Source organism: Anarhichas minor, unplaced genomic scaffold, assembly GCF_050575085.1.
Source record: "Anarhichas minor isolate MPS153535 unplaced genomic scaffold, ASM5057508v1 ptg000136l, whole genome shotgun sequence".
NCBI classification, from domain to species: domain Eukaryota; kingdom Metazoa; phylum Chordata; class Actinopteri; order Perciformes; family Anarhichadidae; genus Anarhichas; species Anarhichas minor.
Genome location: NW_027466582.1, coordinates 11,547,063 through 11,571,953, shown reverse-complemented (window position 1 = coordinate 11,571,953; position 24,891 = coordinate 11,547,063). Strand labels below are relative to the sequence as shown.

The window sequence follows — 24,891 nt, the reverse complement described above, 5'->3', positions numbered from 1 at the left end:
AGGTTAACATTTTAATTACAGCATTGCTATTATATCATGTGGGTGTATATTTTATATCAGCATGTAAAGGTTTTTTATCCTGCAGAAAATGTTAATTAAAGTTTTGCCCTCCACTTTATCCCTGAATGTACGTATCTGCTGTGAAGGCCACTTAGCTGTTTCCTCCTTCACTGTTGGAAACACTAGTGTATTATAATGTTACAGCTCACCAACTTGTCAATCACTTCATACACCTGTGCATGTGTGCAGTTATGCAAGTGACTCGTGCAATTGTGTGTGTGTGTGTGTGTGTGTGTGTGTGTGTGTGTGTGTCTGAGGGTAGAATTTGTGTATGAAAATGTTTATGTGTCCAGTTTTAGTCCAGCTCCCCTAGACCCTCAGACCTCCAGAGGCAGGGAGGCTGACTCTGCACACGGTGAGGCTGAAGATGGGCTCTCTTCACTGGGCTCGGAGCTCTGGGCAGCCCCGGAGTGCTGCTGGGTCTCTGTGGGGCTGGGCAGTGTCGAGGCTACATCTGGACTGGACATCAAGGTGAGTCACATTCATGTATTGAAATACTTGAACTTAATGTACATATAAATGTAATAGGTGCATTATCATCAACAAAGCAGTTTTGTGTTCTTTTCTTTTTTTACATAATATATTAAACTTCAGTCATGTCGAGTATCTGTCAAGATAATTGACAGATACGCGAAAATATCTCTGTATTATGTAGTATTATAGATAAGTAGAAATGTGTATTTACCATAAATGTATACCTGTACTACTATGCATTTGCTTACGCATAAGTAGAAAAATAGATAAGTGAAGTATAAAATAACCGGTGTTCTTTTTATATGTTAATATTGTTCTTAATATGTAATATTTATTGTTGTTTTTCATTAAGTTAATCTCTACTCCAGCAATTTACCCCAGCATAGTGACATTTTTTTGATAGTGTGATGTGGTCTGTCAAATTCATTATGTCATTTTGCATGCGAAGGAATGGCAGGGTCAAACGCTCACACAATCTGATCTTCCTGTTGGAGTAAAGATATGCTGTTTTAAAGTAGACGAGGGCCCAGAGATCATGAACTCAAAATCCAATAGAGTGGTTTTGTTCAGCAGGTTATTTCAGGAGGATGAGGAGATGCTGATTCTGACCCACAGTGATGAGTTGAACAGAACCTATGGTGAGGACAGCACAATGCCTTTTGACAACATCGCAAACAAAAATAACACAAGCTCCAATGACACCAGAAGAAATAGAACCTCATTTAGAAGAAACGGCCAGTCTCTGACTGAGCAAGATAACCCCAGTGTCCCAGAATCCACCAGCACCTTCCCGCAGGAGAGCCCAGCTTTTAAAGAAACCACAGCTACTGTAATCTCTACTGGACCCAGAACCATCACCATAACCTCCGCGGTTTCCACTGTAGACTCCCTCTGGTTCAAAAACACCAACGGTTATGGCAAAGGAAGAAGATCCTCGGAGATGCACGCTGACAAGATGGAAAGCGACACCGAGGAGAACCCGAGTTTCACCCAGAGCCAAGGTAACAAGCGAGGATCCTGCAGGATGTCGAGAGGGAATATGCAGAATAAGAGACTTTCTGAGGACAGAGAAGAGAAACAAGAAGGAGAGGAAACTGTGGAGGGGACGTCTCGGTTCTGTACCAGCCTTGATGAAGAGAGGAGGATGAGGAGGATGAGTTTGGCTAATCCAGATCAGAGCCCCAATACCGGCAGCAGAAGTGCGAATCCTACTCTCACCATCACCGCCTGGGAGGCTGGCTGGAATGTCACAAACGCGATACAGGTACACTTATTCAGTATCAGGCATGGTCAGAAATCATTGCCATGCACAAGAGAAAAGTTACATTGCAATATAGATTTGGTGACTTTCGTATTTTAACCCATTAACAATTTATTTTTCCATTATTTTAGCTTATTAACCCCAGTTTAGTTTATTCATTCAGATTACTGTAAACCATTGTCGAACTCCATCATTTATTTTAGACTTATGATTATGTTTTCCTACTTTTCCAGGCAGCCGTATCATGTAACTATACTGGGATCCCTCTTTGATCCCTTTTCCTGTTTCCTTAAAAGACACATAACCAATGTGAGTCACGGAAGATGTAAGGCTCTGCCAAATGAATGTGATGTAATGAAGAATGATACGAAGCCTAATCCATGACAATGAGTTATACGTGTCGTTAAAAGTTATTCAATCATTGCGTAGCAATCTAGTTGTGAAGCCCAACCGTTCCTTGTTTGAAATTTGGAGTTGGCTGCTGAGTTTGATTTTCTGATAACATAGCCCATGTTTGCTGCAGCTGCAAACTTGAAATTCATTATTTTGTTGGTTCAATTTCAGCATGTCGTTCCTCCTTTTTGTCAAAAACATTATGTCTCTCTCTCTCTCTCTCTCTCTCTCTCTCTCTCTCTCTCTCTCGCTTGCAAAATGCAAATGTTAATGTAAATGCAAACTGTTTAGGCGGCGAGCTGCACAGTGCATTCAAAAAGCATTAAGCACGCAGAGTATTTGATTCGCTCCCATTGTGTTTGGATATCAACTAAACAATGCTCTGTGGTCTTGCAGGCTGTTTGTCAGGCACTCTCCAGTCTTCATAATCAAATAAAGTGTGAATCAAATTGTTTAAAAACAAAGAAAAAAGAGAAAAGCTCCCGGTCACAGTGTCTCCTCGTGGCGGTAATGCTAATAGCTTATTATGCTGTAAATGCTGAGCTGTATTCAACTGCTGCACTCATGTAAATGTGTCCTTTCACTGAATAACTGCTGTGTAATTGAACAGCGTCGCTGGGTCTGTAAAGAACATTATGACATTATAGGGCACCAATATGGTGTACGCATGCATAGGCCTACACACACACACACACACACACACACACACACACACACACGCATGCTAACAGATGAAGACACATGCATGCAAACCATCTCCTTCAGGAGTCAAGGTGAATTTACATCAAATGCTGTAATTCAGCGGTCAGAGCTGTTGTCATTATATAAATTACGCATACCAACACATTATATTTAGTAGTTAAACAACTGTTTTATGTGCTTGGTTTATTGATATCTATCTGAGATATATTTTCCGTTTTAATTAGAGACCAAAAGGTCTGTGATATATTCCATATTCCATATTTAAATTCCCCATTCAAATCCATGATTTGTTACTTCTGTAACCTCCGTGCTTAGCTATATTTGAGTTAATTTATCCCTGAAACCATCCCGGGAATTGAATAGTTTCTATTTGACTGTTTTTTACTGCAGCATGTTTTTTTGGGGGGGGTTCTCTAAACTCTACTAAAACAGTATCGGCCTGTTTCGGGGGTTGGGTTGCTTTATGTTTTATAGGTTATTCATTACCTGCAGCTCAATGTAATCAGGAACCTTAACCAAAAGGATTGCTCAGTCATCCCTTCTGTTGAGGTCACCGATAGGTTAAGTCGAGGTGACTATTGGATGACTAACGCAGCAGGAAGGAGTCTTTTGTATTAAAGGTGGTGATTCACTGGATGCTTGGAAATCTCAGACGGTGACGGATGACCACGTAGTAACGATTTCAGACACAGAATGTATCTGATGTATAAACATCGGAGCCATGATGACAGATCCATTTGTTAAGAGGCTAACAGATGTCTGAGTAATGGAAAAAAAAGAACATCAGTTTTATCTCCTATCAGGGCTAAAAAGAAAATATGTATTTTCCGGTGGTTTTATATTGATGCCAACATAACTATGTGATATGACTGTCTGCCAGCCTAATAAAGTTTTTATTAGAGAGTGAATTTGCTGCCAAAAAACGCAAAAAACAGCTCCAGCTCTCAAGACTTGGGAATATTATGAAACTGCAGATCCTCTTTGTGTGGCTTCCTCCATGAGAGACATGGACCTTTTGGTTCTGAAAAAAAAAATCTCTTTATCTGCCTTTGATTGTCTGCTTTTGAGCGACATCTTGCCTTAAACTGGTTTGGAAATACAAGTTCTAAATAAGTTTTATTCTAAATCCAAACACAAGCCACAGGGAAACTTAGAATGTTCTGTTTTTTTGTTTTGGGAAGTTTGCAGTCAAAAGTTATTTTGTCCATCATTCTGCCAAATACATCCCAAGATCTTGCAAAAAAAAAAAGAAAAAGCGAGGCTGAATAAATGCTAGTTGTCTACCAAAAAGAAATCCCGGATGTGGGTTGATCCGCGACTATCTGGTGGCTCCCGGAGGCCCCGCTGGAGTCTGAGCTGAAGGACTTTCAGGTGAACCTGCATGAACCTGATTTAGCCGTAGTCGGACCACGTTGCTCCGATGAAAAGCATTAAGAATACATTTATATAAAAGCCAATCGTCTCGCTGATGGTCTTGTTTACTTATGTAGGTTTACAGAGGCATCAGTATTAAATTGAGACTGTTTCACAACCAGTTAAGAGTTCCTCACAGAACCTTTAAATGTCAAACCTGTTTCTGATCATGTCTGCCCCACCTTATCCCCTCATGGTGCAGGGAAATACATTTCTCTATCACTTTTTTTGTGCACGGGGCATGTGTTTGCATAAAACATTGTGCATGACCTGAAGAGCAGCAGTTGAAATCTTGCACCTGGGAAGTCCCGACAGGAGCAGTTAATGTGTAATAATCTTTACTTTTTTTTCCCAGCATGTCTCCCCGAGATACCCTTGCTGCTCTGTGGTCAATACTGAGTATTTATTGTAAGGTATATGGGGTACATGGTGTATTGGGTGACAGTTTATTGCAGGATAAACTTGAATCTCTGTCTCCCTCAGAGCCAATCAGGGATTTTCTCTCCTCCCTTATCGTACCCGTTTGCGATTGGGAGCTGCTTCAGGTTGCGTTGAGCTGAGTTGAGTAACCAATGAGGAATTAGCTGGCAAAAAAACACAGAGAGAAAGAGAAGCGGAGGGAGAGAGAGAGAGAGGGGAGATGAAATCAGATACTTGAGCGTCAAACTGCTTTCATCACCAGCAGCTCCATTTAAACATCAAAGCTCCATCAGCATATGCGGAGCAGACACAAAATAGTAACTTGAAAGAGAGGGGATGTGTGCTTGTCTGTTTATGCGTCCACAGTGTGTGTTACTGTGTGTGTGTTACTGTGTGTTACTGTGTGTGTGTTACTGTGTGTGTGTTACTGTGTGTTACTGTGTGTTACTGTGTGCGCCTGAGCCTCCACAACTCTGTCAGTGAGTCCGTGTATCTCCACGTAGCAACATGCAAAAAGCAGCAGCTCCTAGCCGCGAGGTCCCGCCTCTCCTCCCTCCTCCCTCCTCCCTCCATTCTGTGTCTGTCTCCTTCTCTCCTCGACCCTCTTCTTTTCTTGCCTCCCACCTCCATTTCTCCTCTCTCTGGCATGTCACTGGCGTTTTCCGTCTGTAGTGGGCCAAAGCTCGACTCTCCTCTTCCTTCTGCTCCTGCTGGTCTCCTGCATCCTCGATCTCTCCAGGCGTCACGCCAAACCTCTCGTCTTGCCTGCTCATCATACAACCGTCCTTTTTCTTCTCTTTCCTCTTCAATGGTCTTCCTTAATCTCTCCTTTCCTCTTTTCTTGCAACAAAGTTTTTAGAATTCTCTCATTTTAATGATTTTCAGTGATGATTTCTTATGGAAGCGAGTTCAAGACTGTTTGATTTAGGTCTTCTACTATATTTTCTGTACCTCGATTTTTACATTTGTTTGTTTCTCAAACTTTGCATCACATTTCACCTGTTAACTTTTGGGTTGTTACTACTCACTTTCCTTACGCCTACCTACTTTTCGTGATAATAATAAATATATATTTTTTTCGTTTTGACATACTGTATGACAATGAAAAAAATGTGCCCATACTGTAAGCAGTTTCTGTATTGTTTATATTTTTGAAATTCTCACTTTCCCAGTGGAACTTATTGGAAACTATGAAAATAAGTGTAGAGGATGAAAGAGTTTCTATTTGTCATCAGCATTTTAGCTTTTACTATAATGGTATGACAGTATAGAGACATGAAACACAGGGATAAAGAGACCTAATGACTCAGCCAGGGCTGAACCAGAAATTGTTATGGCTACATGGTCATTTCAATTATGAGGCACCTTTTTTAATCTGCCTCACAACCCTACCCATCTATGTTCTTTCTTTCCACCTCTCTCTTCTACCCCCAGGGGATCTTTGTGTTGGGTTTACCCTTCGCCCTGGTGCAGTCAGGTTATGTGGGTCTTGTTCTGCTGGCTCTGTCAGCCTGGTTATGCAACCACACAGGGAGGATCCTGGTGGCCTGTCTGTATGAAGAGGAACAAAGGTGTGTCCATTATATTCTATTCATTTGGTGTCAATTAGCTATCTGCAATATCACGATTTTATTACGTAAAAACACTTTATTACTACTATTACAACTTATTTAACTTTGTATCATTGCTGTAGCAGCTCATGGGCCGTACTTCCCAAAGAGCACTTGTCACTGTGCTCAGTGGGATGTTTTTATTTGAAGCCATTGTTGGCCAAGTTTGAGTTTCTGCAGATGGTACTCTCCTCTCTGTATTTTCAGCAATGGCGACTATCATTTCTGACAACAGATTCGTTCTCATATTTATTCCTTCTATACTCAGACTGCTCGGGGGAATCTAACCCCAATTGTGGTACGAACACAGAGTAGAGAGTTTTGAGATAATACACAAACATGTTATTCTGTTCATTCAGCGGTGGCGAACAACCACTGCCACAGCTGAAAGATATGCGAGTGTGTTTTGTGGGTCCATTTGTGGTTTGAGTTTACTTTTGCCTCACTGGTTTCAGAGTTTGTATTTTGAATATATACGTTGCTAGCTGTAAAAAAACAACAACACCTCATTGTGCTGACTTCAATCCCTGGAACATTAGCTATAGCTCATAGCAGTTCAACGAGCATGCTGCAGCTTTGAAAACGCTGACAAAGGTGTGAATTTGTATCAGAAACAATTGATCTCAGTAAGAAGGTGTTTGTGTCTTTCAGCGGAGGCTCGGTGTCAATGGTCAGAGTCCGACACAGCTACCAGGACATCGTGGAAGCCGGCTGCAAAGGACTGTGGCCCAACTGGGCTGCACTGGGGGGGTGGATGGTCAATGTAGCTCAGGTAACACACACATCGGAATACTTCTAGATTACTTATTCATCATTCAAGATGTATAGATGAAAAGAAACGTCCTAGTATCCCACAATATACAGTAAATACATGAAGTAAACATCTCTCCTCTCCCCCTGTTTCTTCTTGTACTTCAGGTCATTGAACTGTTGATGACCTGCACCCTGTATCTGGTCGTCTCCAGCAGTCTGTTGTCTGACAGTCTATCAGGGATGGCCGTTCCTAGATCACTGTGCTCTCTGGTGTCTCTGACGTTCCTGCTGCCCTGCCTGCTGCTGACTGATCTCAGACCAGTCTCCACCCTCAGCCTGCTGTGCTCCCTGGCACACATACTGATCAGGTGATTGAATAGAAGACGCGTCGGGTTTGTTCTGACTTGTGCACGCTGTCAGCTGATCAGCATCAGCTCACAAACTGGCCAATCATACTGAATCAAGACAACAAGGCGGCCGTCATGATCTGCTCTCATTCACACTCCTGTGATGATTTTGCAGCTGCTGCCGGTTATGCTGTCTGCTCCCACCTGCTCCCCACTGCTGTTACTGGTTGTTTGATTTATTTCTCATGCCAGGTGTCTTGGAAGATGGAGCTGGGTCTATTCTTTGGTTTATAATTCGTGTGCATATACACATTTCTTCTCATTCATTTCCGTTAAAATTCAAGGCTTAAGCAGGGAAAACAACATTTTAGCTTGACCTTTATATTTTTGCTGAATCTCTTATGACTTCTTTGGTTAATTGGGAATCACCCTCTGGAGCAGACGGTAAATAATTAAGTAAGAGTAAGCATTGGTTGCATACACATACTGTAATGGTAAATAATAAACACAACATTTAACTAGTTTTGTAAAAGATATCTGAGCACTATAAAAACGTGTTCACGTCAGTCACTGCTGTGTGTTTTTATTTGTCTTGTGTTGTTGTTTTTTTGGTTAGATTTATAAGGGTATCCAAATGAATACTAGTTAAACATATACAGTGTATTTGATTATTCACATTCTGCAATCAGGACCATGTATGCTATTTTATTCAGAAAAACATGACATCACTGTCTACTGAAAACCATGTATCTCCAAAACGTCAACCTTTGATGGGCTAAGAAATACAATCTTGTTTTCTGCTACATTTTCCTCGGACAGTGAGAATTAAGAATTGTGTTAATGCGATTAATATTCCCTAGATAAATGTTTGCTTTTTGTCTCTTGTATTTTCTATTATTTTGATATTCCTTCCATCGTCTTCTTCGCCTGTCTTTAGGCAGGACTTCTGCTGTTTTTCTCCTGTGTACCTGAGAGTACACAGTCCTGTACAAATAAATGTTGAATGAATAAATAAATGGAAGGATTGTCATTCCATTCATTTTAGATGCTTTATTCAAAGAGCATTATCTTTTCTCATCTTCTCTCATTTTGTCTCCGACCCTCTTTCAGCCTGTTGGTCATGCTGTACTGTTTGAGTCGAGCCAGCAGCTGGTCTTGGTCCACTCTGTCTCTGTCTGTGGACCCGGAGGACTTCCTCGTTTCCGTGGGCGTCATCATCTTCTCCTACACCTCACAGATCTTCCTCCCTCCTCTAGAGGGCAGTATGGCGGACAGAGGGCAGTTCAACACCATGCTGGGGTGGACTCATGGAGCCGCCTGCATCATGAAAACTCTGTTTTCTTTACTGGTTAGTGACATTGTGTTACGCAGCAAAGGTTCTTGTAATTTCAGTAACATTATTGAGTTGATATATAAACATTGTTTAAGTTTATGATGCCTCTGATGGGTCTGAAAAAATAGTTTCGTGAGGACTTAAATAGATATAATGACATACACATAGTATATATAGTGAAATACAGTTTTATTTTAATTCATCGATCACCAAATATCCAAAAGCTGTTGAGACAGAAACTAAATGTACACTTGGCTTGACATCTGGCTGACAACAGCAGGTCTAATCAAGCGATGGAAGAAGGGACGACAAATGGAGTGATTAATTAACTGATTGCATTGATTGCTTTCCTCCTCCACTAGGCTGTGCTGACCTGGGGGGCAGAAACCAGTGAGGTCATCACAGACAACCTGCCCTCTGACCTTCGACCTCTCGTCAACCTGAGTCTGCTTGCTAAAGCCCTGCTGTCCTACCCTCTGCCATTCTACTCTGCTGCTGAAATACTACAAACCTGTCTGCTTGGAGGTGAACACTACTGAAACCACTGACCTTGCCCAAAGTATTGTAAGAAATATATAGAAAAATACAGGTTATAGTCGTGTGTACCCATGAAATAGATCTGAGGTTAAGACTGACTGTAGATCTACATTGTATATGTTACAATAGCTGTTATGTAGAGAACAGAGCATGACAGCCTAGTTGGCTTTCTATTAAAGGCTTGTTTAGCGCACAGATCACCACTTATGTTACCTATTGGCATTCACCCTCGAGCTCCCATAAATATATAAATGATGGAACTAAGCAGTGTGGTATTCAGCGCAGATATTCAAACACTGGATGCTCAACAAGTCCAATTAATTCAAATCTGATTAGATAACTGTATTAATCTAGTTTAACAACTGGTTTGGCTTTCCATGCATAGTGACAAATAACAAAAAAAAACACAAATCAGACGGATCACAGCAGACTACTAGCCACTACACCAACACTAATACAAACTAACACATGTGTTTGTGCAGCTCAGAAGTTAACCACTGAAAACAATGTAAAAACAATGAATTGATTAATTAATAAATGGCTGATCTTGAGGGATGCACCTAAAATCTAGTCCAATAACGCAAAACTTATGAAATGAAACCTTACAGATGAGGTCAAAAAATACAACCTATAAATCAAAAAACTAGCAGATATCACATGCCATTTATTCTAATTTGAGAGCTGAGCGATGAGGGAAACATCGTTAATGTGTTCACTCTCAACGCATTTGTCACCATAGCTGAACTTCACTAAGTTATTCACTGTCAACAATGATGAAGTTGATACTATTTTATTGATATTACGATACTTTATTACCCAAGTGGTGTATAGTTCAATGATGAATATTTTCACTTTGCAAATGCAAAGATCATTTAAAGCGTCTCGGTCCTCTACAGCTTTTATTTAGAACACAACTGTCAATTCATACTGTCAATAATGTCACTAATTTGGTCATTGTACGACCTCATTGAAATTATGTCATACTGTAAATAAGGCATAAGACAAAAGTTGCTTTGCAGGTACATAATTGTACAAATTTGCCACCAAAAGTAACTTCTCTGCTTTGATCTTGCTACAGATGTCTCATCCCGCTCCAAGCATGGAGGTCGAGGTGTGTCTCGTCTGGCCCTTTTGGTCCGCACCGCCTTGCTGATGACATCATACCTACTGGCCCTGCTAGTCCCCAGGTTCTCCCTGTTGATGGGTTTGACAGGCAGCGTGACCGGGGCGGCCATGACACTCATACTGCCGTGCCTCCTTCACCTCAGACTGCAGTGGGGCCGCCTCACTGTAAAGGACCGGCTGATAGATGTGTGCATACTGAGTCTGGGAGTCATCTGTAGTGTGTCTGGTGTGATCTGTTCAGTAAAAAGACTGGTGGGAATGTAGGATGACAGATGGACGGACGGACGGACGGACAGCGAATGTTCTGTGTTAGAAAACTGTATCAGTGCATGATAACTCCAGTCCTTAAAGCAGCATTTCCTATTAACTATGTTAACTCGTGCAAACTCTACTGATAATTATTATCAACTCTGCAGTTCCCCACACAGATATTTTAAGTGTCTTTCAGCTCATGTTTTTGGTTTCTGGTCCACAACTTTACTATTTCGGTTCACTCTTGTTGCTTTCATCAGTGTCATTTTCAGCCACAGCAGGCAGGCAGCCGTTCTCAGCAAAAGCTCCTAAATAATGCACAGTACACTACCAAGTTAGCAAAGAGAAGTCTGTTAACAGGCGGAGTTTGCACATTTCTGTTGCCTCCAACTGGCCAAGAAAATTCCGTTATTCCAGGTTATTGAAAAAAAAGTCTGTTAACAAGTTCAAATTCTTGAATATTGCTTTTCTGAAAATGTTGGACGTAGATACTATGAGTAGAGTATGTATTATGTTTGCAAGAATTCTATTTTTGTTGTGCTTTGACTGCACAGTAGGTGAGAATATCCTTAAATTAATTTCAATTAACCAAACCATCAAAATGTTTAAATCTTGTTTGTGAGAAGAAGTAAACGCAGATATTAGTTTGTGTTTTTGTGATTACATTGGACAACAAAAGAAGGATTAAGTTATCAAGAATGTCCCCAGCTTTTGTTCAAGTAGAGCGTGGAGTTTTGTTACAGGCTGAACTACAATGCAATTAACTCTATGTTTTAGGTTTTAGTTTCTAGATAAAGCTTTTTGTTGTGCAGCATTATTGTATTAATGCCGTGTTCTGTGATACTAATGTGTGAACTTTATCTTTGCTGTGAAAATGGACTAATTAGCTTTCAGGGGAAATAAACATTGAAAACGATAACTTACCTTCTCCTTTGGGCTGGAGAAGATTGAGTGATGTTGTTTTATCTTGTGTCTCAATTTGTAATTGTTGGAAGATGTATGGAGGGTGTGTGTGTGTAGATGTGTGTGTGTGTGTAGATGTGTGTGTGGGCGTGTGTTACTCATGTTAAGGGTTAGGCTAAGCGTCAAGTACGGCAACAAAAAAAGGGAACCTGTAATTACGGCTGTGAATGTACTGCTTCTTTATTTACGAGCGTACACACTACGTTATCCACAACTGCACATACAAATGACGTCTGCAGGAAATTAATATAAGTCAATGTAATGTCCTCTGAAGTGAAGGAAACACGACTCTATGTGTGTGTGTGTGTGTTTGTGTGAGTGTGTGTGTATGTGCGTGTATTTTGGCAGGTGGGAGTAATCTTGGCTTTGGTTCGGCTTCTGTTTATGTGCCTCCAACGCACTGTGGAAGTGGGTTGATCCAAACTGTGAAAGAAAAGAAAAAGAACTACAGAGCAGACTAAAATGGTCTCATTTTTCACAGTGTTATATCTACTGGAAATGTGAGAATTGAGAGGAAAGAAAAATGAGCAGGAAAAAGATAAGACTGAGAAAGTGCGAAAAATGAGAACTGAATCACAGCTGAATTAAAGAAGGTCAACAGAAAGAGAAAGCTGCAGAGGAGGAATTAAAGTTTTCATTTTCTTCTGTTGGGGTTTGATGTGACCATACGCTGTAATTCTGTGTGCGTACCACTGCACCCACCGTTTCCGTTGATAGTCCATAGAGGCTATGTCTAACTGTGACCGGATCATCAGTAGGCCTACTGCACAATGCCAGATATAAAGCACTTAATACGAAGTTACTAATTATAATACAAAGTAACTTACGGTGCTTTTTGTTGCGTTTTAGCATTCAAGTTTAGTATAGTCAAGTATAGTGACAGTAAATAAACACCACCGGACTCAATATGAACTTTAATATAAACAAAACATGTTCATATCAAAAGACATAAACATGTGATTTGTTAATATTAATACCGGGTGGTGATAATCATAGACTGTACAAAACCCATAGGTTTCTAAAGAGCCGTTGTGAAGCTCAAATTGGGTGTCTCTGGCCGTCGCCACTTTGACTGAAATGGGCAAAGTTGAGCTGGGTCGGGCCCGGGTGACGCAGCAGAGGAGACAACTGTCACTCAAAACGGTTAGGCTGTAAACATGTGCATATCTGCTGTAAAGGTGGACATTTTAACACGGAGGGGTCAACGGACACTTCTTCTGTTGATGCTTGGCGAAAATAAGGTGTTTGCTTCTCCACACGCCGTTACCTTTTCCACGTTTGTTTCTGTTTTTTGTTAGGGTTTAGGCTTACAGTCTATCTTCTCACCTTACAACCTCACACCACGCTTGCACACACACACACAGACACACAGCTGACACAGTGACAAAGTCTTAAAGCCAACACACCTGTCACCTCCTCACAGACATTATTATTAGACGTGTGTGTGTGTGTGTCAGTATCATATGTTTATGTGGCAAGTACACTGCATGTCAGTCTGTCAGCACACAGGGGCAAATGAAGGAAGAAGCCGCAACTTAAAGTAAGCTCGCACTGTGCAGCATTGAGTCTTGTCCACTCAGACTACATAACTCAGTCTAAACAACACTTGTCAGCATGAGTTTCAGTGTGAAACTGTGAAACCACCAGCAAATGTAGCAGTCGCGACCTGCTGGTCGAATCTCAATCAAATCAGATTCTAATCATATCACAGTTTTAGGGTCAGTCTGGCCTCGAACTGTTGCAATGGCTGGATTTCTGAAGCGGCGCGCTATTTTCCACCCGGGGACAATATTTACAGCACATACACACTGACACACAAACAAACAGGAGGCAGACATGAACACGGAGGAATATTGACTGTGTCGGGTAACATTTTGTCTTGTATGGGAAGCCTGGGGGTTCAACTCCCCTGATTCAGGACCTTTGGCGCATATCATTTTTCCATCTCTCTCTGCCCTCGTTTCAAATCAAATCATTACTACCAAGTCTCTAAACGAGTGATATAAAAGCCCAGTTTACAGAGAACATTATTATGCTTTTTAAAGGTCCTTGTTTGTATCAGGGTACTGCAATGAGTTCAAATGTGGTCTTTTTATCCTCATATCTTCATCCACTTGGTAATATAACTAACCATTGATGATGACGGACAAAATATAGAAAAATAAACAACTTAAACAGCAAACAAACAACATAAAATAAGAAAAAAAAGGCTTAAGGAGAAACAAACATTAAAATAAATGTAATATTGAAACCATTAGTTGATCTTTACAATGACCTTTGACCATAAAACATAATACAATGAGAATTATAGCAGATGAGACTAATATATTATTGAATTAAAAAGGAACAACTAATTGTCTTGCAGTGAAAACAAAGCACTGATTTCCATGCACTGCCAAACAGCATTGAATTAGAAGCAACATACACAGACAAAAAATAAAACAATGTTCCCCCTGTGCTGCTAGCTTTGTGACCTCTGGGTTTATTGATTTTTCATAAAGCAGACCTAATATCTTGTTATCCTCCACAGTTACAGTTGTCCCCAAAATTGTATCCAATACACCTGGAGCTGTACTTTTTTTTGATAAATGATGCTATTTATATGCTGGGCTTTTGCCATACCTTTTGTGTTAGTGACTTACAGTAATAGCACTTAACTGATGCACCTTTTTCGGTGTTGGATTTTCAAAGAGCACGATCACTTTGCTCTCAGTGACCAGTGTTGTACAATATGCCCTGATGCTCTATCCTCTGAAATCACCCGCTACTTACACAGGTACAGCATTTTTAAACCTTCTTGGCTCTAGTGTAGCTGTGAGCGTGGGTTGAGTTGTGCCATGTCATTTGGGGTCAGGCTGGAAGGTTGTTTCAGTCGATCCAACCAGAGCCAATTCTGCACAAGATGTTCGCACTCAACATCTGTGTGACATCTGACTTTCATCATGGCTGTCCTTAAAACCCTGCTTAAACACTTTCAAGGCCCGGTAACGCCGGCATTTAGAAGAAACGTTCTACATTTTGGGAAATATGTCCATTTGTTTCTTGCCGAGAGTTAGACAAAAAAATTGATACTACTCTTATGTCTGTACAGAAGGCCTAAATATGAAGCTGTCGCCAGCAGCTGACTTAGCTTGGCTTACAGGCTGGAAACGGGGAAATAGCTCGGTTGGCTCTGTCCCAAGGTAACACAATCTGCCTTCCAGCACCTCTAAAGCTGAGTAATTAGCACATTTATGTCTCATTTATTTAATACGTTCAAAAAACAAAGTGCAAAAACGTCAAGTCACTGTTTAATGGGGGTTATGAAACAAACATAGTCACATTGGTCGGGACCAGTAACCTCCTGGTATCTGGCAGCGATATATTCATTTCCCCAACTATAGCAAAGGCAGAGTGGGATAAAGACCTGACCTTTGAAGGAATGGAGAGCCGGAGAGTCAAGCTATCGTAGCCTGTTAGCTGTGTTGCACCCTCGAGTTTTATTTAACCCCACTCTGTCAGAGTATACAATTTAAATTTGCAGACATTTAGGAGACAGGAGTCAATGGCATGTTTTACCTTTGAGCTGAATTAGCGAGCTGTTAGCTCAGCCTTTCCGCTTCTCCAATAGCTCATTATTGGATGAAATGATGTCCAATACAAAGACATTTCGGCAGCATACTGTGACTGTCTGCTATAGCATAGTCCCGTCAAGTGGCCAACTTGCTACAATTTGAGTAGTTGCTACACCAACATGCTTCTAGGATCATTTTTTTAAATGACGTACAAATGAATTTTCCTGCCTTGACGACACTGAATCCCTGTGGAAAAATTTAGATAATTTAGATTTACCCGGGAAAATCTGAATCAAAACCGCTGACCTCCTGACACAAGTCAGATAACTCAAAATAGCTTCAAATGTTTGAGTCACATTGAAACATCTTTTATCAATTTTCATACCCATCTGCGCAACACCTTTATCAGCACAAGACTTCTATCGCCAGCAGCACGGAGCTCTTTCCAAGACGACTTCCCCTGCCGGACAAGTCTATGAGAGGGGGTGAGAAAGAAGGGGAAAAAGAGAGAGAGAGAGAGAGAGAGGCAGACCGATAGATTATAAGGTGAAGATGGAAACAAAGATTGATGGAGAGAAAGAGAGGGAGAGGTAGCGTAGTAAAGTGAATTAGCTCCATTGGATAAGGAGCTCTGTGCTGACTGCCAACTTTGCTAATCCTTCCCACAACTGGCTGGCGAAGACGCCGTGCGTATATGCATGTGTGAATATGTATGTGGGGGTGCTTTGTAGGGCAGGGTGCGTGTGTGTGTATGGCTGAATTTGTGTGTGAAAAGTCTGCATATCAGTTCAGCTCAGCTCATATGGTCATGCATGTGACTCTGTATATTCTGCGTGGGTGTGTGTATGTGAATATGTGCCTCTGTCCATGTATACGTCATAAATGTGTGTGTCTGTGTGTGTGTGTGTGTGTGTGTGTTTTGTGTGTGCTTGCCTCCTACAGCACAGCGCTGCTTTCAGAGCGATAAAATTGTCACGCTGAAACCAAACCACCCGCCCCTCCGGCGCTTTATTGGCTTAGTTTGGTGAATTGTTTCCGCAGCAAAATAACCTCTTATCTCCTTTAGGCCATCGACTTTTTGGCACCGTTGGGTAAAAAAGGCTGTCAAGATCCTTTAACGCTCTTTTTGAGTAAATGTTTTGGACTTTGGCAAAAAGAAGCCTTTAACGTTTGTGTTGGAGTGAAAAATCAGGGACAAAAAATGTAAAGGTTTTGAAGTTAAAGGTTTTTAAGCTAAACCCAAGTATCACAAAGAATTCCCTGTGGGGGGACCGAGACTCACAGGAGGATTTTTATAAAAAAGAGGCTTTTCTTTACAGAAAAATAGAACACAAAGACAAACACAACTAAACTACAAATACAGAAGAGCAGGACAATTTGTCTATAGATATTTGAGCAAGTAACCAAAACAAAAGCACCAACAAAGTGATATCGTCATTTGGCACTTTCTTATTATTTATTTTCTTATTCTTATACACTTCCTGTATTTAACAGCTTTGCTCTGCATCCGTTGCTCAGGTTTTGACAATGTCCCAGCAGCAGCACCCTCTGCACAGGTAACTAAAATAAATCGAAATTAGAATGACTTAAGGCAAAGACAAACTTAGATGTGACTGTAGCGAACTAAATGTGTGCGCTACAAATAGAAACTAATGTGCAGCCAACAATTACTAAACTATGAGTGAGGTGTATGAATCTAAATCTATGGCACTATTTATCTGTTCGCTGGTGTATTTATAAATGATAGGAAACTAAGCTGTGTGCAGCATTGTTACCCATATTTCTAACAGGTGTGTGGCAGCAGGTGCGGCCATCAGGGCCTCAAGGGCTTTACACAAAAAGATGAATCGGTCAACATGTGAGCAATAATTTAGAATCTCAGCAACATGGATAGGTAGGAATCAAATATACTGTAACATAGAAAATGGCAATTCACATACAGTACAAGTCATGCTAGTGATAATACATTTGTATTGTATTGAATGGAAGTCGCTGTGCCTCTCAAACAGATGGAGAACAGCAGAGATTGTTCTGTCAGAGAACGAAAGTGCTTTGTTAATTCTCTGATTCGTCAGGAGCACTGCATTGTGGGTTCACACAGGCTTCAGATGGTGCAAGCCCTTGCAATGTTATGTCAGCTGGAGTACCTTGAAATCGGAGCAAATGCAAGGAGGTCAGGACGGGGCTGATGTGGTCATCGTTTTTCCGCCAGGTTCACGTTCCGGCTGCTGCGTGTTGGACGAGCTGCAGTTGACTAAAGCTACATTTTGGTGAAGTCAGGGACAAGAGTGTTTTAAGGTGCGAGATTAATGTTGCCAATGAAAAGTATGGTTACAGCACTTTCAAATTAAAATATCAGAATCAAAAATGAAATATTGTGACATACTGTAATTCAGCTGTCTAATCGTGTTGTCATGTGTTCATTCTAATTTAAACTGCATATTTGTGTGTCGTTCTTTTCTCTCTCTTATATCTTTGAATAAGGTTCTTCCATTCTGCCTTGAAAGTTAGTGAATTACTTTTGTTACGCTTTTATGAAGCTGCTTGTGCTGTTATTTCATTTTGGCCTTTGTTTTACATCACTTTCTATACTTTATGTCTCTAAATATTTGATATTAAGTGTATACTATACTCATTACAATTACGTTTATTCGTATTTTATAGTATGCATTGCACATAATTGTGAAAAGCCTGCTGGTTTGGGGGGAATATATTAAACTAAAGGGATCTAGTGGAGCATGCTAGGTGGGCCTCTCGGCACTCAACTTGGCCTGCACATTATAATCAAACCACTTTGGTCAGCTGGTGCTGTCATAAATATTAACGAGTTACGGGCAGTCCTACAAGTCTATCAGTGCTGTACTCGCTCATTCATCAGACCAACTCATCTGCAAATCCATCCCTGGCAAGACTCCGCTTTATCTGAGCCCACCAGCCCACATCTCCACCAGCTCCAGCAATTTCCCCCCCTCTTCCTCTCCTCCTCCCCGAAGCTCACACCTCCGCTGGCTGTAACCCACTCCACTGTGCGGCTGCCAGCGACTGCAGTGACTTCCAAAATCCCCCAAATTGATCTTTTCATCCCAGCCGTACCTTTTAAAAATAGGCTGTAGTCAAAAACACTCTCTGGTTCCTGCACCTGCTGCCTTTCTTACATTTCCAAAACCATGCAGGCCTTCTTTCTCTACATCGTGTCCTTAGATAGACGCTTCTTTTCCTGTACATTTTACTTGGTGAAGTTTGGATTCCATCATGGGCAGACTGCCTCTTTCTTTTTTTTCTATTCATGACTTGATCTCAACCCTCCCCCTAGCTCAACTGTCACTGCAAATAAGAACTCATGACCAGCTGACTACAAGGTTAAGCATAAATAATGAAATAATGATATTGCATCACTGGTGGTATCAACATAATGAGAGCATTATGATAATTAAACATCCTAATAAGCCGGGGTCATATTTAATCTCTTTGAGCTTGAGGTCAGCAGATGTGGAGGATGCCTCATCATAGAAACAGCACTGATAGAAAGAACACAACTGTTTCCTGGGAACATTCAGGCTGTGATTACACATCCAAACCAGTTCAACCTCGATTCTTTTCTCCATGAAGTCCAGTTATGGATCCGTTCTGTTGCGATTTTAAATTTTAATTATCCTTGATGCAATACTAGTTTGTAACGTCTATCGGGGCTGATCTCCCGTGAAAGTCATTAATAAGCAAGATTTTAATTTCCCGGATTGTCTGGCCTTAAAATACTTTAGTTAGATACAAATTGTGTTGCCTTTAGCTGATAATCTGCCCTTTGATTCCAGTTTCTGGAGCAGGATCAATATATCAGCCACAGATATCAGCGGGCTGTCGCTAATAATGACAATGATTTTGCTGTTGACTCGGATTTGGGAAAGAATGAATAATTAATTTATAGATTTGCAAAAAATAGCTCTGGTCTACAATATACAGGACATAATTTATTTCAACATGTGCTTTAGAAATAGTTTACTTACCAATAGTTGTGTATAAATATAATTAACAGGGCATAAGATTGTCTTAACTTATTAAACAATATGTGAAAATAAAAGCAGGTTTCTCCTCCTGTCCCAGAGTCTTTTGGTTGTCTGTTGCAGGTGCTGATTGGAGGGTCATCAGCTGGATGAGCCACACCTGTGCCAACGGCGTGACACTGTTCTTTTGGGTTGATATTTTTCTGTTATTGCTATACACTGCCACACGCACCCGTACATGCACTTCAGGACTGACAACTGATACCTACCTTTTGTGTTGTTTAATTTATGTTTGTGAGAAAATAAAAATGCTTTTCTTAGCATGCCAGCTCGTTTGTCTCCCTGCTTTGTTGCAGTCTCTGAGCCGGGAGTCACATTCTGGTGTCACAGAATTCACCTGCCTAAAGTCAACGCAGAATCTAGGATCCACACTTGATCTGCCAGCATTTGGTGAATGAGCCCCTTCATCGCCTGTAGTTTTGTAGGAGATACACGATAGGTTTTTTGTCGAATTGGTACATCTCGTGTAACAAAGATCTTGTGTTGAATGAGGTCAGTACGACCCACCTGGTTGGTGCAGGCATCAGCATTGTCTTGAAGTTGTTTTAACAACTGCACGTTTCCTTTAGTGTCGAGGTGAAGTTCCTGTATCGCCTGCCTGAATGATTCCAAGAAGACTCCATCGTTCACATTCACTTGATGGCCCAAAACACGACTTCAATTGAATGATGAAGTTGCACCGTTGCTGTTGTATGTGTAAAGGAACAACTGTTGTCTTTCCACTGCAAAATTGCAGGTTTAAATAGCCCACCTTATTGCATTAAATATATCTTAAATGCAGTGTGAGCAGAGTGAATTTAGAGCAGGTTGAATCTCCCAAAGATGGATGAACATTGGAACTATTCATAATATAAATATAGAGGAGAATAATAATGATTATTATTTAAAACCATAATCATGAAGCCCTATTACCTGCCCTGCTTGACCCAATCAGTGTATGCTTTTGTTGCAGTGAGCTTCTCAGCATTGAATCACACACACAAAAAAAGACCCATTCTTAAGAAGAGCAACATACTTGAAACTAAGAAGCACTTGAGTGATGGTGGGTGGTTACTGGAGGCTTCCCTTCATTCTGACCTGATTGTCTGTTTTCGTTGATGTGTAAAACAGTTCATGTCCTCATTTTAACCTGATGAATTCCGATGACAGGTTGCCCACAAAAACATTTCCTGTTTTCCTTGGTGCTACAACACACACGGATAACTGAATTGTTATTATTACATTACTAACAGGTACATTTGGGAAACCCAGTCTGTTCTAGTCTTTCCAGTTCTACGTTGTAGCAGCTGTGGTGTGAACAGACAGATGCTGATTAAAATTAATATCATCAAACCCAGATCCCACACACAATGACCCACATCTGACACACACACACACACACACACACACACTGATATTGTATTGTGCGTGTTCTAATACACAGCACACATGCTGCACTCATTGGTAGTGTGTGAAAGTGTATTTCTTGTATATCATGAGGTCAGTCATTAGTGATATTGGTTCACAGCAGCTGTTGGTCTCTTCTGTTTCAACAGCAGGATATGGGATGATCTGGGTGTGTATGTCTGAGTGTGTGTGTGTGTGTGTGTGTGTGTGTGTGTGTGTGTGTGTGTGTGTGTCTGTGTGTGTGTAAGAGTGTAAAACATCAGTGTTGAATTCTCCCCTGAACTATTTTTTTAATGCTGCTGTATTTTACAATGATACAACTTAAACAGCTCATTAAAGTGTCCACCTATTACAAGACCAAGATCTTCATCTGCAAATTAAGTTGACCTTTTCTCATATATGTTTTATCAACATATTTAATATTCATTTCGGTAGTTAAACAAGTTGATGTTCTGCTTTACTTCTCCAACAAAGTCTTTTTTTAAATTTGTATTTCTATGCCTTTTTACAAAACAAGTCGTTTTTAGTAGATTAAGTTGGGGACAATTCCACGTTTAGATACAAAAATGACAGCATTTCCGATAATCTACAAGTGATGTAAAATAGTTTCTTGGGTCAAGGGTTCTCACAAGGGTCACTGGATTTAATCATCACTCAAAAGACCATGCAACTTTTCAATTCAAATTTTATTTTCTGAAAATGAAAAGCCACAATGGGACTATAGAGCCCGAGTGCCTAAGTGGGAATAGCTCCACACATTGTAGTTTCTGCTGGAGATAAGGCTAATGTGGTCCTTCTTGGGGAAAGTACAGGCTCTATGGTAATTTCCTGTAGAAATAGCAGCTTTAGCAGTTAGTGAGATAGATGGTTCCAGAAGAGAGGTGGGAAAACTACAACTCAGCATTTTTTACTTTATCTATTAGAGTGGTAATAGTGCATGATCAAGTGCGGGACACATTCACTCACACTCTCAATAGCTCTCTCTATGTCTTCCTCCCTCTTCCTCCCCCTCTCTCTCTCTCTCTCTCTCTCTCTCTCTCTCTCTCTGTCTGTCCATTATGTTGAGTAATGTGTGCAGAGTTTCCAACGGGTCCAATACCCACTGTCCCTCTTAAAGGGACACACCCAGCTGCAGGTGGTTGTCCTGCTGGTCTGTTTGATGTAAAGTGGACAATGTTGAGTTATACCTTACAGTTATTGTCCAAAATGAAGAGTGACCTTTTAATACGAGCAATAGACTTTTGGGACTTCTTGTCAAACTTGGACTTGACAACTGTCTGACTTAACACACAAAGCACTGACACACTCCTTAAATATTTAATTACGAGGCCCGTGCGTTGAATGGACGTGGTCTCAACTATGTCGCTTTGACACAAAAATATTTAAAGTTGTAATCCCCACGGTGCAGTTTACTGTGCAGCAAACAAACAGCTACTTTGCCTGAAATACAATAAAGCTCTGATCAATAGTGGGGAGAGAGTGAGAACAGTCGATGAGTTGAAATCACACTGGATTACAGGCATTATTTCCCCGGTGAATCATTTGTGCATTTCAGGGCAATTTGACAAGATTATCATATACTGCGCTATTATGAAAACTACTAAAGAGAAGTAATAGAACGTAAATACTTTGAAAGGCTATTGCAGAAAAAGTTATTGAAACACAGGGTTGGATTTTTCATGGAGAAAATCGTATAGCTTTAAATGATCTGTCCTTTCAATAGTCAGCATTCAGAGACCTGAAAGACTTGCAGGCTCTTGACTACCAATTTGCTTGTAATATTTCTGAGAATTTGCCTCGAATAGCTCTGACATTTTAGTAAGTGAAAATGGATTTTTATTCAGTGGCCTCAAGCAGAGTTAGGCAACCATGTGTCATGGTGTCGTGGGTAGGCATGCATGTTTGCCATTTTTTTAAACCAACGTCATTTGAATGATTTGTCCTCCTCCTCTGTGGGTGAAAACGCATTAATCACTGAAATCAAGTGGTTTAATCTCTCGCTGGAAGGAAAAACTTACCACGATTTTGAAATGAAGAATCCTTAACTCAACGAAGCTGATGTAACCGAGCTCATATGGAGCAATCTCAGAAGAACAAGCATGTGCTGTATTGATCCTCTGCAGTTATTTGTGGCTGTAGAACAGTTGTCTGTTATCCATCACCTTTATAATAGCAGAAAGAAGAGAAACACCTGTCTAGATAGATAGATGGATAGATGGATAGATGGATAGATGGATAGATAGATTGAGTTAAACAGAGGATGAATTAATCTGAAAGACATTAGCAGTTATGTTGACATGAATATGAGTCCTCTCCAGTGTAACAACAAAAAATGCAACAATCAGTCTGAACCCGATAAGCAATTTGCGCTTATGTGTGCGCGTCTCCACTTTTTGCATGATGCCAGCTAAATGCCTAAATTGTAATCTCATGTGTGTGTGTGTGTGTGTGTGTGTGTATGTGTATGTGTGCGTGCGTGCGTGTGTGTCAGTTACTCCAGTGTGCGTAAGTGGATTAGAAACAATGAGCGCTCTGTGATGGAAAGACAATAGACTTGCATTCCCTGTACATCGCTCCCTCTCTCCTTTTGTTTCCCTTCTCTCTCTCTCTCTCTCTCTGTCTCTCTCCCTCCACCCTGTCTCTCTCTCTCTCTCTCTCTCTCTCTCTCTCTCTCTCTCTCTCTCTCTCTCTCTCTCTCTCTGTTTCCTCTGTTTAACTGATTGTATTTCTGTTGACCTACCTCCATCTACTTCGGACAAATTTTCTGTATAATTCCCATCAAACATAACCAGATAAACCTATGTGTGTGTGTGTGTGTGTGTGTGTGTGTGTGTGTGTGTATTTGAGAGAGAGAGAGAGAGAGAGAGAGAGAGAGAGAGAGAGCAGTCCAGAGGTTATTAATCAGTAATTAGTGCTCTGTGATGTGTTGAGGATTAATTTACTGATTCTTCTATCTCCCATCTGCTGGTTACACACACACACACACACACACACACACACACATTGAGTGAGAAAATACTACCAAAACAGAAGCACACACACTTAACACACACAAAGCCCCTCTATCTTTTGGTAATGGTCTTGTCAGATTCCACGGTGTGTTCCGCTGATCTCGGATCAGTCTGGTCAGTGTGGTCCAACTGGACCCCCTGCGGCTGCATAACAGAATCTTCCTAAACTCTGTCTCAGACGATAAGCAGTGTGTCGCCTGCAGACCCACGCAGCCTCACAGCGACACCCTTTCTGTCTCTGTGGGAACACTGAAGAGGAGGAAGGAGCAGAGTTTCAACTACGTCTCTATTTACAGGCACTAGCGGCCTTAACGTTGTCATTAGTTTGAACGCACCAGTGTTCAAGGTTCTTTCATTCACCATCGTTGGTGCTGTCCAATCTGAAGATCTGCCCCCGAATTTTGTTCTCTTCTCTTTGTTTATCAAGTGACTCCCACTGCTAATGCTAAATATTCAGCTCATCTTCCGTGTGTTTAAGACTCAGAAAACTTCTCTGTGTAGGACAGCAAATATAATTTTTTTTTATTTTTAATTCTTTTTTGAGTACATGTGTAAAATGTATACATGTAGGAATGTATTGGTAGGCTGTGCGCATATGTATGTGTATAGGTGGCTATGTAAAGGTAGATGCATATATGTATGTGTATGTATGTGTATATCTCTGTATATGTGCATGTATGTATGTACATATATGTTTAGATAGGTACTCGCTAACAAGCACGTTATTATTTTTATCATGCACCTTTATTTTTAGAGGTCTTATGTCAGGCACTGTTCTATTGTGTTAAAAAAAAGTTCCAAAAACAAAATTTCCAGGAAAAATAAAATGTCACTGACTTTAACTTTAATGGAAAATATTATATTCTCAGTACTCAGGGAGGACAGTGCAGTCATCACACACAACATTTGCAGCAGGACCGTAACACACAAAGAGCTGCACCTCTTGGCGCTCATGATTCAGACAACTCTGCCACGGTCCACGCGTCAGAAGAAGAAGAAGAAACACACGCAGCATGAGCTACCTTTTCTTCTCTGACAGAGGGGTGGGGGGGGTGGGGGGGCTGTCATGTCCTTGGTCAAGCACAGCGTTGTGCACGGACGGCCTCAAGAAGCTCAACGTGTTTCAAGGCTCTGCACTCACCTTTCACCGCACGACTGATTTCTCAGTGGCCCTCGCTTACAATGCGATACGGGTTCAAAGGAGGTTAGGCGGTGGAGAACGGCGAACTCCCTTTT

At 40.9% G+C, this 24,891-nt stretch overlaps 1 protein-coding gene across 1 annotated transcript; it reads left to right on the top strand.

Annotated features, from left to right (window-relative positions):
• The first annotated feature begins 427 nt into the window (after positions 1-427).
• LOC142942287 (vesicular inhibitory amino acid transporter-like) lies at positions 428-10,692 on the top strand. The gene is made up of 8 exons (XM_076084554.1): positions 428-531; positions 1,108-1,798; positions 6,158-6,294; positions 6,985-7,105; positions 7,252-7,454; positions 8,544-8,781; positions 9,129-9,291; positions 10,382-10,692. Exons 1-8 carry the CDS (start codon positions 428-430, stop codon positions 10,690-10,692), a joined length of 1,968 nt encoding a protein of 655 aa, XP_075940669.1.
• The last annotated feature ends 14,199 nt before the right edge of the window (positions 10,693-24,891 follow it).

Excerpts from the sequence above, each read along its gene's own strand:
- LOC142942287 (XM_076084554.1), top strand. The coding sequence starts at position 428 with ATGGGCTCTCTTCACTGGGCTCGGAGCTCTGGGCAGCCCCGGAGTGCT. Across the intron at positions 1,799-6,157 it reads ATGTCACAAACGCGATACAG|GGGATCTTTGTGTTGGGTTT; the intron begins GTACACTTATTC and ends TTCTACCCCCAG. Across the intron at positions 6,295-6,984 it reads CTGTATGAAGAGGAACAAAG|CGGAGGCTCGGTGTCAATGG; the intron begins GTGTGTCCATTA and ends TGTGTCTTTCAG.